Below are 18705 nucleotides of genomic sequence, written 5' to 3'. Positions count from 1 at the left end.
TAGTGAACAACACGCTGAATAAGTGTACGTTATATGACGCATAAATAACCAACTGAGAACGTGCCTGGTATGTTAACGTAACATATTATGGTAAGAGTCATTCAAATAACTATAACATATAGAACATGCTATACATTTACCAAACAATCTGTCACTCCTAATCGCTAAATCCCACGAAATCTTATACGTCTAGTCTCTTACGTGAATGAGCTAAATAATATTAATTTTATATTTTACGGTAATGTGTTAATAATTTCACACATAAGTCGCTCCTAAGTATAAGTCGTACACCCGGCCAAACTATGAAAAAAACTGCGACTTATAGTCCGAAAAATACGGTAAACAAATACGTGTATACACATAAACATATACGTGTATATGTACCAGAGGTGTGGACTCGAGTCACATGACTTGGACTCGAGTCAGACTCGAGTCATGAATTTGATGACTTTAGACTCGACTTGACAAAATGTAAAAAGACTTGCAACTCGACTTAGACTTTAACATCAATGACTTGTGACTTCACTTGGACTTGAGCCTTTTGAATTGACGTGACTTGACATGACTTGCTACTTTCCCCAAAACCCAAAGATGAAAAAGTTATTCGGGAGCGCTCCGTATTTTTCATTGTGTACTTGTCTATCAGCGTTGCGTGTGTCAGCTGGTGTGGTCTCAGTACAACAGCCAATCAAATTAGATCTACTTTGTTTTCATCACACAGCATTCATCCAATCAAATTGTAGGACAACCAACGAAGAAGACATGTCCAAACCACATGCCAGTGAACAAAAAATGATACCTAAAATAATTTTGTTTGGGTATAAAAATTACGAGGTGGTCAACACAAAACGGTTTGCAGTATGCAACACATGCGGTTCGAAAATTACTGATGGATAGGCAACAACTTCCAACTTCGTCCGGCATTTGAAGTTGCACAAAGAACGGTAAGTTTTGAATGTAAGATAACGTTTATTGGCTAAGTAACGTGACTTTTATTTGCTGTGTAGTTAAATCAGTGAGGCTGTAAACTCACTGCTAACGTTATAACGTTATTGCAAACACGGGAATCTGTTGCAGTTCACTACCTTATTCATACTTTTTGTTCAGTGATTTTTTTTAAGCAGGGTTACGTTAGTCAATATATCACACGTAACGTTAGACGGCGGTCAGCAGCACCGCGTATTTTAGCCACCTAAAAAAAGACAAAAATAGTAAAATAAAGGTCAGTTAAAATGTATACTATATTATGAATATGTGTACCGTTTTAGCTAGCTTTCTGACATACTGTTGGTTGTTTACCTCAGTGGTCCCCAACCACCGGGCCGCGGCCCGGTACTGGTCCGTGGATCGATTGGTATCGGGCCGCACAAGAAATAATTTTTTTTTTCTTTCTTTTTTTAATTAAATCAACATAAAAAACACAAGATACACTTACAAGTAGTGCACCAACCCAAAACAACTCTCTCCCCCCTTTTGTTCTGGGCATTGAACATGAAGACTCTTCCTTCACTGTTCCGAGTGGCCATGAGAGTCTTGGCAGTGCCTGCCTCCAGTGCTCCAGTGGAGCGAGTTTTCAGCCATGGTGGCATCATACTACGCCCCCATCGTGCACAAATGACTGACAGACTCTTGGCTAATTTGGTCTTTTGCAAATGCAATGCAGCATAGGGCCCTGACATATAAAAAGTACAACTTTTTTGTTATGTTCACGTATATGTCATGTTTTTTCAATGTTAACACTTTTGTACAAATAAGTACATTTGCACTTTATTTTTCAATGTGTTTGTTATGTAAAGGAATGAGTTAATGTTTAAAATGACTGGTTAATAGTGCTATTATAAAGTGCAATGTCAGCACAATTTTCTTTCCTGCAATTTAAAATGCATTTGTTTTAATAAATAAATACAGCGTTTGAAAAGCATACACAATCTGTGTTAATATATTAGTCTGTGGTTAAAAGGACTTGAAAGGACTCGAAACTCAAAATGCAGGACTTGGGACTTGACTTGAGACTTTCCAGTCTTGACTTTGGACTTGACTCGGGGCTTGCCTGTCTTGACTCAGGACTTGACTCGGACTTGAGGGCAAAGACTTGAGACTTACTTGTGACTTGCAAAACAATGACTTGGTCCCACCTCTGATATGTACAGTACAGGCCAAAAGTTTGGACACACCTCATTCAGTGCGTTTTCTTTATTTTCATGACTATTTACATTGTAGATTGTCACTGAAGGCATTAAAACTATGAATGAACACATGAGGAGTTATGTACTCAACAAAAAAAGGTGAAATAACTGAAAACATGTTTTGTATTCTAGTTTCTTCAAAATAGCCACCCTTTGCTCTGATTACTGCTTTGCACACTCTTGGCATTCTCTCCATGAGCTTCAAGCACAACTGTGAAGTAAAAACCATTTCAGGTGACTACCTCTTGAAGCTCATTGTTTATGCGTGTATACACTTATATATAGCGTGTATGCGTGTGTATGCGTGTATACACATGTGCATGTATGTACATGTGTTTACACGTGTGCGCGTGTGTAATAGGGCTGCAAATCTTTGGGTGTCCCACGATTCGATTCAATATCGATTCTTGGGGTCACGATTCGATTCAAAATCTTTTTTTTTTTCGATTCAACGCGATTCTCGATTCAAAAACAATATTTTCCCGATTCAAAAGGATTCTCTATTCATTCAATACATAGGATTTCAGCAGGATCTACCCCAGTCTGCTGACATGCAAGCAGAGTAGTAGATTTTTGTAAAAAGCTTTTATAATTGTAAAGGACAATGTTTTATCAACTGATTGCAATAATGTAAATTTGTTTTAACTATTAAATGAACCAAAAATATGACTTATTTTATCTCTGTGAAAATATTGGACACAGTGTGTTGTCAAGCTTATGAGATGCGATGCAAGTGTAAGCCACTGTGACACTATTGTTCATTTTTTTTTTTTTTTTTTATAAATGTTTAATGATAATGTCAATGAGGGATGTTTAATCACTACTATGTTGAAATTGTAACTAATATTGATACTGTTGTTGATAATATTCATTTTTGTTGCACTACTTTTCGTTTGTTCTGTGTCGTGTTTGTGTCTCCTCTCAATAGCTCTGTTTATTGCAGTTCTGAGTGTTGCTGGGTCGGGTTTGGTTTTGGAATTGGATTGCATTGTTATAGTATTGCTATGTATTGTTTTTTTGGATTTATTAATTAAGAAAAAAATACAATAAAATAAAAAATTATTTAAAAAAATATAGATTTAAAAAAAATGAGAATCGATTCTGAATCGCACAACCGGAGAATCGCGATTTGAATTCGAATCGATTTTTTCCCAAACCCCTAGTGTGTGTGTGTGTGTGTGTGTGTGTGTGTGTGTGTGTGTGTGTGTGTGTGTGTGTGTGTGTGTGTGTGTGTGTGTGTGTGTGTGTGTGTGTGTGTGTGTGTGTGTGTGTGCGTGTGTATACACGGATAAACGTGTGTGTGTGTACGCGGGAATGTGTACGGGTATACGCGGGAATGTATACATGTACACATTCCCGTATACATGTACGTATATACACGGGTATATGTGTGTGTATACACGGGTATGTGTGTGTGTATACACTAGGGATGTCCCGATCCAGGTTTTTGCACTTCCGATCCGATACCGATATTGTTTTTGCACTTCCGATCCGATACCGATACTGACCGATACTGGCCTATCCAAGCATGTATTAAAGTTTAAAGTTATTTAGCCTACTTAGTTGTCAGAATCATGTTGAAAAGGGTTTTAGTACTCTTGATAACAACTAGCCAGCTGAATTAGGGGAGTTTGAATATTACACAATGGTTGGTAACAAGAAACTGACCTGTTTATTCAAGGATAAACACAAAATAGACAAAATTATACATGACAAACATAAATGGCATCATTGAACTAGGGCTGGGCGATATGGTCTTTTTTTAATATTGCGATATTTTAAGGCCATATTGCGATACACGATATATATCTCGATATTTTGCCTTAGCCTTGAATGAACACTTGATGCATATAATCACAGCAGTATGATGATTCTATGTGTCTACATTAAAACATTCTTCTTCATACTGCATTAATATATGCTACTTTTAAACTTTCATGCAGAGAAGGAAATCACAACTAAAAAAATCACTATTTTTTTCATACGGTGTTGATCTGGAAATGTTTGCCTCGGCATTTTGATGGTGTGGGCGTGTGGCACCGAACGGAGATAAGCGTCTCGACAGACGTTGCAATATTTGAACAATGATGACAAAAGCGGTTTTCTCTGTCGTGTCCGTGTGTCGAAAATTGTTATGCGCTTATTTTTTTATTTGATGTTGTGCGTGGCATAGATTTGCAGTGCGCAGAGGACGCTTGAGCAGTGCGCAATTGCACAGTCGCGCACCTTAGAGGGAGCGTTGCTCGCACAGCTGCGCTAGCATCACAGCTAACGTTAGCCATGCTGCTACCTCTCTGCTGGGTGAGGGCGTATACGTATGTGACGTATGACGTGACAGTATGTGACGTGTGTAAGAAGGTGCGCTTGCTGTCTGTGAGAGGGAGACACAGGAAAGAGTGAGAAGAGCCTGTCGTGTAATGCCAGCATCTAAAAGCAACTGCGTGAGAATCCACAGACCTGTTGATGTGTTGAGGGTGTGCTGGAAGATGCGGAACGGAAATTAGGGAGCAGCAGAAACGTGGAATGTATTATTTAAATCGGTGCGTTGGAAAACACGGACCGGAGGTTTTTTTTTAAACTGAATCTGGATCGGCATTTTCCCATGCCTTGCCGATACTCATTTTTTTGCAAATATCGGCGGCCGATCCTGTCCAAATATCGGATCGGGACATCCCTAGTATACACGGGAATGTGTATGTGTATACATGGGTACAGTATGTGTGTGCGTGTATTCACGGGAATGTGGGTGTGTATACACAGGTGTGTGTGTGTGTGTATACACAGGTATGTGTGTGTGTATTCACAGGTATATGTGTGTGTGTATTCACAGGTATGTGTGTGTGTGTGTATTCACGGGTATGTGTGTGTGTGTGTATTCATGGGTATGTGTGTGTGTATACACGGTGTTGCGTTTTGGACCAGTTGTTCCTCCCAGGGAATTCAAGTCACAAGTCGCTCCCAAGCTCTTTACGACACTTAAAGCTGAGTTGAAAAACCACCAGAGACAGAATAGGTATTTTGTAATATATTTGCAAAGCTTTGCAGATATACTTTCACAGAAACAGCATAGAACATTCGGATCGCCCCGCTAAAATGGTCTGTCTGTCCCGATCCCAAAACCCTCTCTTTTCTCCCCTCTCTGTAGACAAAATACATGCTAGTCAAAAACACATTCCAAAGCCTCAAGGTTAACACACACAGTTTACTTGCAGACAAAGCAGCAAAAGAAGAAATGGAAAACACGAGCTGTTTTCAAATATGACTATGAAACAAAAGAAGTACAACTTAAATTCGGATATATGTAAATATCTTCCTCCGACAATTCCCCCTTCCGATCTTCTAAAAAGATCTTTATCACTAGTACAACACTTCTAAAATACGCCCCTCTTTGAGCAAGCTAGTAAAAAATTAAAAGCATAGTTACATGGGAGATAAACGGATGGAATCTATGTCAATGTCGTCACTCTCAGGGAAGGGAACTAGCATTTCTCGAAAGTCACCACTTTGCTTGACCCCCTTCAGTGACATAGCAAACCCAGGTTGTTCAGCAAGCCCCTCAACAGCATCACGAGTCAGGTTGGTCAGTCTCAACAGATTATAAAAAACATAGTTAATGCGTTCTACATTTTTAGTAGCAGTCACAGGGAAAATAGCACCTATTATAGGAAGGTTCTCGAAACCTGCACAGGATTCACACCACAATTTATGTTGTGGTGGGACCCTCCTTGGTTGTCCAATTGCATCAAAGTAAACACCCTCAGGGTTCCTCATCAAATCAAAGGAGCCCGTTACACTCCTCCGAGATAAAACATGGCGTCTTCTGCGGGAAGTTAGAGTGGCCGCTGAAACAGGAGTACCAAGGGGTGTTAATTTGGTACCCACTAGGGTGAGTGGGGTCACCAGTCTAACCATAGCACAAAGTCCAACGGCTGACGTCGGGATTCTAATGTACAATCTGTGCTCCCCACAATACCAGAATAAGTCAGCTCGTGCCTAAGGGCCTATTCTTGAGCCATCTATCAGGGTGGTGCACCAGGAGGGGTTAATGTCACCCAATTTGTAGGGGGATGAAGGGGGTCCTGTAAATTGAAAACACGTGTATTTCAGCTTTTGGGCCACAAAGGGAAGAAGTCGGGTGAAATTGTCAACAGGAGGGTACACACTAGCCAACAAATCACAACCTGGCGGTGTGGGTTCAGAAAACAAGGAGATAAGACAGTTTGAGCCATTAGTGTCAGTCAACTTAAAAGGGGCGGGGTAAGTGTGGGGAAAGGGACGTCCAGCGGAACAAGCAACACAGTCACCCAGGTCTTGGCTCTTAGCCATGCTAGTCATCCACCTAAGCCACAGGTTGCCTGCACCTGCTCCTAAGGTCAAAGCTACCAGGTCTTCAATGGTGATGTCATTAGTATACACAGATGTGAGAGCCTTTGTAACATCACCCAGGTGGAGTGGCACTTTAGGCGCTGCAGAGGTAGTTAACGCCCTCTCAAGGACAATAATTTTAATAATTCCTTTAGGGTCTGTACCTGTCTGGTCAACCCCCAAAACAACATAAAAGGGACTAGGTATAACACCTGTTCTGGCAATTGTAAGGGAAAGGGGGTTCTGGGACCGATCAAAGTTCCTCTGAAAGGTCATCCCTTTCAGAATAACTTTGAATTGTGGAGGTATGTTGGCATATAAAGGGTCATGGTAGTCTAAGGGCCCTGTGTAGTGGGTTACCTGCTTCCACGAGGGGCACCACTTACCAGAGTATGTTGTCCGCATCCGACACCAATAGTTCAGGTTTGAGTCGTAACAAAGATAGAGGTTACTAGCGCGGTAAGAACTATTTTTTCCCTCGCACTTAATCACACTGCATAGGTCAAAAAAGTAAGTCTTGCTGTCCCCCTTGACCCAGTCTATTTCAAGTCCGCCGTACGTCCTAAGACACTTGTCAGTCACTGTCGTCGGGAAGGAAGATTTGAGACACAAGGTCAGTAGAGCAAGCCCAAACACCAGTCCGTCAGGGAATCCTACTGGGTATAACATCCTGCCTTTCATCTATCAAAATCAGAGTAATTCAGGTAACGAGACGGGTATAAACATCAAACTTTTCACTTAATGTAACGACACAAATCCTTATGCTGAAAACAAGCAAGAAAAACTAAGAAACATCTAGCACATGGACTGGTCTCAATCAATGGTATACAATATAGAAGTTGATCAGAGTAATGTAGGTAGAAAATCTGGAAGATCTACACGACGGTAGACGGCAGCTCAACGGAGAGAGGTGTCTCTCAGCGTCGTCTTCTGGGCCCCTTCCATGGCAGGCTCCTCCGCGGGAGTGCGGAGGTAGAGGTGGTACCAGGTGTCCCCTGTACCAGCTAGTCGAAGGGCGTGGGACGTCCGTACCACGACCTTGAAGGGACCATTCCACCTGGACTCCGTACACTTGCGTTTGATGACCTTGATCTTGACCCTCTCAGTGGACGGAAGGGAATCTGGAGTGGCGGGCTGTCATCTTCGAATCTGTACAGAAGAACTGGCACACAAATTCTGCATTTTGTGTAAAATACCATTTTGGTTTTACGCTGATTTCTTCTTCCAGGGGGGTGTTGATCCTGGGAAGGGGCTGACCTGTATGCAGTTCATAGGGTGAAAAACTCAAAGGGCGGTAAAACAGTTTTATTCACGGACATTCGAATGATCATTAACGCTAATTGCAACATGTCAATCCAATTCAATTTGGTCTGTGCACAGATTTTAGCCAATTCGTTTTTGATATTCTGGTTCATCCTTTCAACCTTTTATCTTGGGACTGAAGATGGTACCCCCAAACCGAACCTGTGTTCTAGTCCAAGAGCATTTTCGACCAAGGCTAAGTGAGTAATTTTAAAATGGGTGTTTTGTCTGACCTAATCTTTTTTGGGAAACCATGTCGGGGAATTAGGTCATTCACAAGCCATTTAATTACTGATTTTGCATCCTCTTTTGAGGTTGGGGTTGCTTCCGGCCAACCACTGTGATTGTCAACACAAGTCAGCAAGTATCTTTTCCCTTTCACCGGATTGATCATATCAATGAAGTCAAAAACTATACACGGTTCACCCTCACCTCCTCCATATTCCAAATTGATTTACTAAACTACTATCGATGTGCAAAATGGCTATTTTCAAGTTAAATTTACAAACTTACAACAATTTAGTTATAACTTCTTACCCACAGGAATATTGTTAAAGCTATTTTGTTGTACGGAGTCTGAATCCAAGAGTCTGAATCCACCCTCACCTCCTCCCCCTTCTGTTTCTGAAAAAGAGACTGTCAGTAATACTATCACTTTCAGAAACATCTAAGAATAAGGTCAGCTAATAGTCAAGTACAGCAAGAGCAGGGGCGGAGGACAGGTCATGTTTGAGGTCAATGAAAGTCATTTCAGTCTCTGTGGACCACTGGAGGGTGGTATTAGGGTAGGGGACCCCTTAGCGAAATCAGAAATAACTCAAACTCAACTAAATCCTAAATTTTATGTACCTTATCCAATATGGTGAAAGCTTCAAAATATGCCTATATTTATATCGACACAAATACTAGAAAAATACTAACCTTATGGCGGATGCCTTCGCAATAGTAATTTGAAATTTCACCATGCCTGGTGGCCACAATAACAAATTAAGTCAAGCTCATGTTGTAGAAAGTCGAATGATGCGGACACGTTTGTTACTGAATACTTTCTATCAGACTTCTGTCATGGTGACTGTGTGTATGTAATAAGCAACTATAATTTTTTGATATGCTTAAATGTAATGTGTCGTTTTAGCTCAGCTGTTGTGTAGCTGCTAGCTCCTCGTAGCCTACAGCCGGGGTGTCCAAAGTGCAGCCCATAGCTATGTGTTTAACAGAAAACTTAAACAAGAGGAAAATGTGGTTTTGGGTGTCGGTGCAATGAGTGGCAGCTACGCCGTGTTTTATCATTGGACCTAAGTCTTTGGTTTTGTAGGCGGGGCAAAGAGCAAGGGAACAATGTGGGACAGCAATTGTGTCCATCTTATACTATGCTAGTTGTAGCAAAGATATGTCAACATGAGCAGCCACACCTTGAGTTCCAACATATATAAATATAAAGGAGTCAAAGGCCTCCTGGCATGAACATGAGGCGAGTCGGGTGGCGGTACACACGGAAGCATCTCAGTCAGCCAGGGTTTTCACTGATAGAGCATTGGAGATGTCAGCCATTTCTGGTGTTTCAGGCTGTAGTATGAGCTCATGGAGGAGCTTTGGTAGTGGTGTCGCAGCTTGGTGGTTGAGCCGTCAGGTAACACCAGGAAGGTTCCTTCTGTGCGATTTTGAATGTCAGGGTACAGTCTGTAAAGGAGGTCATTACCAATTAGGCAAGGTGTGTGCAGGTCAACCACGAAGGGGTGCTTCAGTGTGTGTCCAGCAAACTGAACCGGAAGAGGTTTGGTGACCGGTAACATTCTTGTGACCTCAGCGAAGCCTTCGACCTTCAAAAAGGAAGCACACAGTTTCTTTGGTACCTCTGCATTCAGAAATGAGTGTGTGGCACCAGTGTCAATCACAAACTGATAACATTGTCCGTTGACACTTATGTCCAGCAGGGGGCCTGTCTGTATTTCCTGCTGGGGCTTCTGCCTTGGGCGTCCTTTGCCATGCCTGTATGATGTTTTGGCTGCAATTGGGAGCCTGTCTCGTTCAGAGGAGTTAGGACATTCACGTTGCCAGTGACCCGGCTGGTCACAGATGAAACAGTTTTCACCCTGTCTTGGCCTTAAAGCACCGTGTCCACCACCCGAGTCCAACCGTCTGGTCGCACGTCTGTTGAGGATTCTTTCCTCCACCTGCTGGGACTCAAAAGCAAGGTCACCCACTGCTGAATATACGCTAGCTGATCTTTGACCTTTTGGTTGTTTTAACTTTTCATCTTCAGCGATCTGTAATTTAAGTAGTTGTTTCCTTGTTACTCTACCACCATCCTGCTCTGTCCAATTTTGCATGTGATGAATAAGATGTCCCTGCCATGTGTTGTTTTTGGCACCGTGTTTATCAGGGTTATCATCCATCCTGCGTCTCACCACAGTTGGCATTGCGTCAAGTACTGCTCGTCTAAAAAACTGTCGGTGTTCCCCTTCTTTACTGGGATGCACACCTGTAGCACGTGACCACTGCTCTTTAGGTTGGTCTATAAATACATAAGGTGACTCACCATCTTTCCACCGATATGTAGGAGTGGTATTTTGACACGGAAGAGGAAACAGACTGCGCATAGCAGTAGCTATGCCTCTTATGTACGGTGTTACCGGTGAAGTCGAAGATTCAGCCAATAATCCTGCTTGTTGTTCCATATTTTGGCCATCTTGTGTGGAAACACGATACAAAATGCCTCTAAAGTCTGCTACGGAGAGAGTGTATCCCGCTGTTAGTTTGTCTAACGTGTTAAGCCAAAGACTCCCTCCTTCAGGCACAGGTGGGAGTTTGTCAACAATGGATTGCATGTCTGCAACAGCAAAAGTCTTATATTTTGAAATTGGCCACTAATTTCAGGAAAAAGTGGATATGCATGTCCTTCTACCTTTTTGGAGCGTGTTTGTATGCATGTGGGTCATGTGGTTGTTTGTCAATGTAGCCTTCCAGCGAGCCTTTAGCAGTTACAGGAGACCACAAAGTCTGCCTCTGTTGTGTATTATTCAAGAATGTCTGTTGTGCACGTGAGAGGTTGTTATCTACTGGGGGAAAATGGTCAGACGTGCAAAGGAAGGGGTTAAGAATTTGAGCCGATGGCTTAGAGAGGGCGTGTGAGTACCTCTCTCTCTTGGCACTTGAGTAGGGGGCGTTGGCTTAGTGAAAGTCTGGGCGGGTCGTTTGAATAGTCTCGCACATGCGCGAAAGCCCGTCCATTTTATCTTATTCTTCTCTAACTTTCTTTTCACTTCCGTCAAACTCTTAAATTCTCGAGCACATAAGTTCTGTAAGCCTTCTTTTAAACCGTTAGGTTTCTCGCCCTATGCTCGAGCCATGTCCTTATCTAATTCACCTTGTTCCCCCCCTCCGTCTCTCCCCGCGGACTCCACCGTCACCAATAGCAACACACGCACACACAAGTGAGCGCACACACACACACACTAGCACACGTACACACGTACACACACACACACACACACACACACACACACACACACACACATACACACACACACACACACACACACACACACTCCCACGCAACCAGCAACACACACACATACAAGGAAAAAGCTGCACAAAAGCTCTTTCTCTGTGTTTCACTTTACCATAAAACTTCCAGTTACTTTTCTTTATTTACCAAACGTTTGAGTTCACGACTTTACGAGTGTTGTAAACTCCCTCTTAACCCTTATTTTTCAAAGAGAGTGTTGTAAACTCCCTCTTAACCCTTTCATGAAACGTTCTCCTTTTTGTCTCTTCCCGCTGATTCCATTGTCACCAAAAGCACATTCAATTGATCATTAAACGGTAGCCATTCATCACATTTCCCCCATCCGCCATCACATTCCTGTCTGTCACACTCCGTAGCCATTGTGTCTTTTATCTCAGAATTTATCGTCCCAGACGAAGGGCCTCGAACCCCTTACTTCAGAATTTTTCGTCCCAGACGAAAGGCCTCGAACCTGTTACTCGTTTAGGCGACGACCAATGACCCAGGGTGAGCTACACCCAACTATTAGTTTATTCGTCAATGAAACTGCCCGTCACGGTAGTCGAGACACAATGACGCGAGTTGACCACTTATTTACAGCTTTTTATGTAATGGCGGACAAGGCAAAAATGCAATCAATCCATCAAAATGTCCACTCTGTGTCTGGGGTACAAACAGTGTTTGACTTACATACTTCAAGACAGACTCCTAAAGCAGATTTTAGAAAAAGGCTCTGCTTACCTTGTTTTATGTTTGGCCACTCGTGAGTCTGTCCAGAAGAGTGTAAGAGGTGTCCAATTCTCAGCGTGTCGCCCGGACGAGGCCCCCAAATTGTTGCGTTTTGGACCAGTTGTTCCTCCCAGGGAATTCAAGTCACAAGTCGCTCCCAAGCTCTTTACGACACTTAAAGCTGAGTTGAAAAACCACCAGAGACAGAATAGGTATTTTGTAATATATTTGCAAAGCTTTGCAGATATACTTTCACAGAAACAGCATAGAACATTCGGATCGCCCCGCTAAAATGGTCTGTCTGTCTCGATCCCAAAACCCTCTCTTTTCTCCCCTCTCTGTAGACAAAATACATGCTAGTCAAAAACACATTCCAAAGCCTCAAGGTTAACACACACAGTTTACTTGCAGACAAAGCAGCAAGAGAAGAAATGGAAAACACGAGCTGTTTTCAAATATGACTATGAAATAAAAGAAGTACAACTTAAATTCGGATATATGTAAATATCTTCCTCCGACAACGGGTATGTGTGTGTGTATACACGGGTATGTGTGTGTGTATACACGGGAATGTGTGTGTGTATTCATGGGTATGTGTGTGTGTATACACGGGTATGTGTGTGTGTATACACGGGTATGTGTGTGTGTATACACGGGAATGTGTGTGTGTATACACGAGAATGTGTGTGTGTATACACGGGAATGTGTATGTGTATCCACGGGAATGTGTATTTGTATACACTAAGGGTGTAACGGTACACAAAAATCTCGGTTCGGTACGAACCTCGGTTTAGAGGTCACGGTTCGTTTCATTTTCGGTACAGTAAGAAAACAACAAAATATAAATTTTGGGGTAATTTATTTACCAAATTTGTAAACAATGGCTTTAGCCTTTTAACGTTGGGAACACTATAATAATTCTGCCCAAAAATAGAAATAGCTCTGTGTGTGTTCCAATTCAATGATTTAGTGTCTCTGGATCTTGTTTAAATCTCAGCTCAGATAATAGAGTTCTTGGAGAAAGGTTTTGGAGGGTAAAGCAGTACAGTCCATGGTTAAGGTGAAAATGTGTAGGGGGTTGGCTCGAGAGCCTCCTACCAGCCCACAGAACAGGTGGTGGGGTTCCTGGCTGGAATCTCCCAAGAACGATCCTTGGACTAGATGTTTTTTTTCCTTAGCTCGCCATCATAAAGAGAAGCCTGGCCTGTGTAAGAACCAGGACCATCCTTATAAATCAATGTGTACACAAATCAAATATCTTCATTAAATAACACTAATTGCATTATAAAGTATTCAGAACAGGTTCTAGTTTTTTCCTCAATATTATACAATCTAAATCAACATACATGTCAGAATCGCAATATGCAATAAAGTGCTAAAATAACCATTAGCAGCATAAATATGACCTATACAATTCAGTCAGTGCGCTAAACGTGATTATTATCAAACACATTCAAAAGTACATTCAATTAGGGCTGGGCGATATGGCCTTTTTTAATATCTCAATATTTTTAGGCCATATCGCGATACACGATATGTATCTCGATATTTTGCCTTAGCCTTGAATGAACACTTGATACATATAATCACAGCAGTATGATGATTCTACGTGTCTACATTAAAACATTCTTGTTCATACTGCATTAATATATGCTCATTTTAAACTTTCATGCAGAGAGGGAAATCACAACTAAGTCAATTTAGCAAAACTGTATTTATTAAACAGTTATTAAGCAGTGGCACAAACATTCATGTCCTTTCCAAAACAGAAAGTGCAAGATTGTCAGAGACATTTTAAAACAAGCTATAAGTGCACTTTTGTGCATGATGACACACAAGATATTTCAATAAGTGTCACATAAAAGTGAGCTGCATATCACATAGTATATGTCCTACGGTGTTGATGTGGAAATAGTTGCTTCGGCATTTAGTTGGTGTGGCACCGAATGGAGATGTTGACATGATGTAAAGACATATTCCCGCTTGAAGCCAAACCACCGTCAGACGATGGACCCCGTGCTGTTTTTCTTGGGAATTAATTATTCCTCCATTTGTTACCAGATTCGCACCTTCTTTCTCTCGTATTTCCACTCAAACCACACCGTTAGCTGTTAGCATCACAGCTAACGTTACCATGTCGCCATGTGACGTTGCTCACGTGACAGTATGTGACGTATGTAAGAAGGTGCGCTTGGTTTAAGTGTCTGTGAGAAGGAGAGACAGGAAAGAGTGAGAAACGCATGCAGTTTAATGCCCCCCAGCTAAAAGCAACTGCTTGAGAACGTATACTCGAATATCATGATATAGTCATTTTCTATATCGCACAGAGACAAACCCGCGATATATCGAGTATATCGCCCAGCCCTACATTCAATACACAATAGTTATCATTGGTTCAAGTCATAAACCTTGTATATGGATGATTGAGAAATATGCCACAAAGACTGTTGTAATGAAACAATCAAAGAAAGATTAATGCTCGAGGTGCTATTTTCATAAACATGGACTCACCAACTCCGCTTCTACAGTCACACACAGCTAATGACAAAAAATCCGGCGCTGGTAGTCGGCTCTATAAAGTTAACAAATAGGCATTTAGTTTAGAATCCCGTCAGCACAATATTTCGGGTGAAAACGAGAATAAAAACCTACCTCGAGCAGAAATACAATCTCTCTCCCCTCACGTCCAGTCTACTGGCCACTTCCTGCTACCGGCTTATAAGCACAGCTGATTGGACCGCGGCGGTCACGTGACTAGGGAGAGCTGCGTGCTCCTAATAGTCTCCGCAAAAGTATGTATTTGACACCTGCGTTACACCAGCATGCCGTGGGTTGTGCCTCGGTGTGCATTGTTTACACAACGTGCGGTACGCTACTTATGTCCGTCCATGCAGAGCGCTACTTAATATGTCCGTGAGGAAACTCGTTCGGTACACCTCCGAACCGAACCGAACCCCCTGTACCGAAACAGTTCAATACAAATACATGTACCGTTACACCCTTAGTATACACGGTTATGTGTGTGTGTGTATACACGGGTATGTGTGTGTATACACGGGTATGTGTGTGTATACACTGGGTAATGTGTGTATGTATATACGGGCATGTCTATACATGTGAATGTGTATGTGTATACACGTATATATATATGCCAGTGACGTGCGGTGAGGTTCATGGCTGGTGAGGCACAGACTTCATCACAGTCAGATTTACAAACATATGAACCCTAAAGAGTATCTTATTCACCATTTGATTGGCAGCAGTTAACGGGTTATGTTTAAAAGCTCATACCAGCATTCTTCCCTGCTTGACACTCAGCATCAAGGGTTGGAATTGGGGGTTAAATCACCAAAAATTATTCCCGGGCGCGGCGCCGCTGCTGCCCACTGCTCCCCTCACCTCCTAGGGGGTGATCAAGGGGATGAGTCAAATGCAAAGGACAAATTTCATTACACCTAGTGTGTGTGTGTGACAATCATTGGTACTTTAACTTAACTTTAACTTTACACATACAAACTGTAGCACACAAAAAAGCACATTTAATAAAAAAAACGTTATCATGGTCTTACCTTTACTTATAAATGAAGTCCATGCGCCGCTGTTGTGCTGGATTAATGCACCCCCTGACGGGAGTGTTATATCAACTAAAGCCCTCGCTTAAACTTTCCACGTGCAAGATTGAATCTATTTAAAAAAGTGTAACCGAGGGTTTATAAATGTCGCCTATACTGTATGAAACTACAAAATAACAAACACGAAGGCTCCAGTTTACACGAGGACCACTTTATTTACCTTCTTTCAAAAACCTCCGCTCCACTCCAACGTGTCATCACTTCCGCTCTTAGCGCCTTCAAAATAAGAGCTCAAGGCATATACTGTATAACAGCGCGTAACAGGAACTTAACATCACAAAGAGGAAAGCCCATAAAAATAGGTTACAAAAGTTATTTAATAAGAAGCCAAAAAGTGCAAAAACAATAATGTTCGTGTTGGAGGAGTTGTGAATTAGGTACACCTGCAGTCTGCAGGTGTACCTAATGTTGTGGCCCTGCAGTCATTCACAACTCCTCCAACACGAACATTATTGTTTTTGCACATTTTGGCTTCTTATGAAATAACTTTTTTAAATAGATTCAATCTTGCACGTGGAAAGTTTAAGTGTGGGCTTTAGTTGATATAACACTCCCGTCAGGGGGTGCATTCTACGGCGGGGGTGCAGGAGGCGGGATTACTGCGAGCCTCAGCCAGTGCGTCTTTTGCAGCCGTTTTATGATCGCTCAGCACAAGAAATACGTTACACACATACAGTTGTTGACAAAATACACTGTACATTATATACCTCAGCTAACTAAACTATGGAAATGTATAATATAGTTCATATAGCAATACGGTCTCACTGCACAGCAGGCCAGCAGTTAGCCGAGTCCGCAATCCATGGTGAGGCACAACGCAGTGACGTGCCTCAACTGGCTGCTGATCACCGCACCGTCTCTTCTCAGTATTTGAACGGCAAATGTGAAAATTCAGCGATTTTAAATAAAACTAATCTAAAACTGGTGAAGTTAAATGGAAAATAACTTTATAGTATAACCACTGGATACATATAACAATTTAATACATTTTTTTTCTTTTTACATTTTTTTTCTTTCCATGATGGCAGGGGAGGCCCCGCCTCACCTGCCTCTAGTGACTGCACGTCACTGGTATGCACAGTAAGAAAATGTCTTATCACGGATATCATTATTATCGTGGTATTTTTAATGTGCTCAAAATTTTCAAAAAATCTTTTTACTGAAAACGCGATTAATCCCAGAAAGATATACTTTGTTGTCATTAATAAATGTACCCTAGACAGATACTTTTAAAGTTTTTAATGCAATAACTGGAAAATTAATTTGCTTTAATGAAATGTTTTTAAGCATTATGCTTTTTGAAACCCACGTTTCAAACTGTATATAGTCACATGAATACAAGCACTAATTGACGATATCGCCAACCAATCACTAAATAACTACCCAAATAATTATAATATTAATAATGTCAACACTTTGTGATTGTTAGAAACCCTCGTTCTTGTACATATTGAAAATTATGTCTTTATATCGTTATTTTTAAACAAAATTAAGGTTGGGCATTCTTTTAATTCCGCATTGAAACTGTTCCATAGTTTGACTCGACATACTGAAACACAAAAGCTTCTTTGTGTTTAATTATAACACCCTTCCCTTTCAGTGGAAACACTTTTGCACAGTGAATAGTTTTTTGCTTTATATGTAATTTGCACTGATTGTAGTTCCACAAGATCTTTACATTTCAATAGTTTTGAATGTAAGAAAAATGTATTTGTCTGAAATAAATGACCCTAAATTGCTTTTGTCTGCAGGATGATGAGTAGATATAGTGTGGTCATGTAATTATTGCCCCACACTTCTGCACAGTAGTGCAAGTTAATGGCATTCATATCTCTGCATGAAAATGTTTGAACTTTTCTACCTACTTACTAATAAAATATAATATTCAGCCTGTTAAACATTCTGCAATTGCAGATGATCAATCAGAACAGGTTGTAAAATAATATGCCATAGCCATGATGTCGTGATTCAAAAGTAACTGGACGACATTTCACATTTTCCCAAACTACGGAACGGACAGAGGGTCAAAAACGTTTAAACAATTATCGTCGTTAAAGCGTTAACTATAATTTTCTTTATCGCGTTAACTTTGACAGCCCTAATAAAAATAGAATCTAATTAATGCATATTTATTAGAATTGTATTCTTTGATGAATAAAACCGTTTTGGACATATTTGTTTAAGTTTTGTGTGTTTTGCCACACAGAGCTTCCAGAGAATTGGACAGACACCAAGGAGACTCTTCTTGAGGGGATGGCGTTCAACCTCAAGTACCTGGGAATGACGCTGGTGGTCCAGCCCAAAGGGGAGGACATGGCCTCCACTGCCATCCGCAGGATCGTTACCATGGTGAGTCCATTGGGACTTCTTTGAGACGTTTGGAAACTGCAATTCAGCACTTTCTTTCCTATTGTCAACCATTTCCCTCCATTGTGTATCTTTTTTCACTGAGCAGTGCTTAATCGTATTGAAGGCTTTCTCATCATAAACCCCCCCCCCCCCCCCCCCCCCCGGGCCCCTCGCTACATCTCAATTAGGGAGTCAAACTCTTGTCCGGATTAAGATAGAATTGATTTATACCGTCTGTTCCCTAGGAAACCAATCGACCCAATGGGAATGTTTGCTACATGTGCGACTACTGCAATTGTCTTTTCCTGGCTGGGAACGTGCATGTCAGCACTTCCTACTTATTGGAGCGCCACAGTTTTCAGCGCAGTTAAAATCAGTGGAGGCTCCGACCCTGCAAGCGTGACACCATTTCTGTCCTTGGGAAAGACCTTCACGCCTTCTCAGCCTTTAATTCACCTTTTAAATGCCATTAAAGTTCTCCTCCGCATGAAACGCTGTCCTGTGGGTGTCAAAGAAACAAAGTGCTGGCATAGGCGAGCTAATGGCGCCGTAAGGAGGTCAACAGGCGCCCTCCCAGACTGCTAGCTCAGCATTACGGCCAAATCAAACCCCCAGATGGTGCGCCCACGGGGGG

General features: G+C 41.7%; 1 protein-coding gene and 1 long non-coding RNA gene across 3 annotated transcripts in view; one reads left to right on the top strand and one right to left on the bottom strand.

Moving 5' to 3' along the window:
• LOC133623866 (low density lipoprotein receptor adapter protein 1-B) overlaps positions 1 to 18705 on the top strand; it is a 125466-nt gene that overhangs the window by 64145 nt on the left and 42616 nt on the right. For both annotated transcript variants that reach the window (XM_061987325.2, XM_061987324.2), the window contains exon 2: positions 17929 to 18071. In XM_061987325.2, coding sequence (XP_061843309.1) covers positions 17929 to 18071 — 143 coding nt within the window. The remainder of the gene's footprint in view (positions 1 to 17928; positions 18072 to 18705) is intronic.
• On the bottom strand, positions 13992 to 14874 carry LOC133623566 (uncharacterized). The gene is made up of 3 exons (XR_012051193.1): positions 14743 to 14874; positions 14602 to 14662; positions 13992 to 14294 (listed from the first exon to the last, which is right to left on the bottom strand). It is a non-coding gene; the product is annotated as an uncharacterized lncRNA (long non-coding RNA).

This window comes from Nerophis lumbriciformis, linkage group LG26, assembly GCF_033978685.3.
Source record: "Nerophis lumbriciformis linkage group LG26, RoL_Nlum_v2.1, whole genome shotgun sequence".
Classification (NCBI taxonomy): Eukaryota; Metazoa; Chordata; class Actinopteri; order Syngnathiformes; family Syngnathidae; genus Nerophis; species Nerophis lumbriciformis.
The sequence above is the reverse complement of the archived record's forward strand: the minus strand, read 5'-3'. Positions and strand labels throughout refer to the sequence as shown.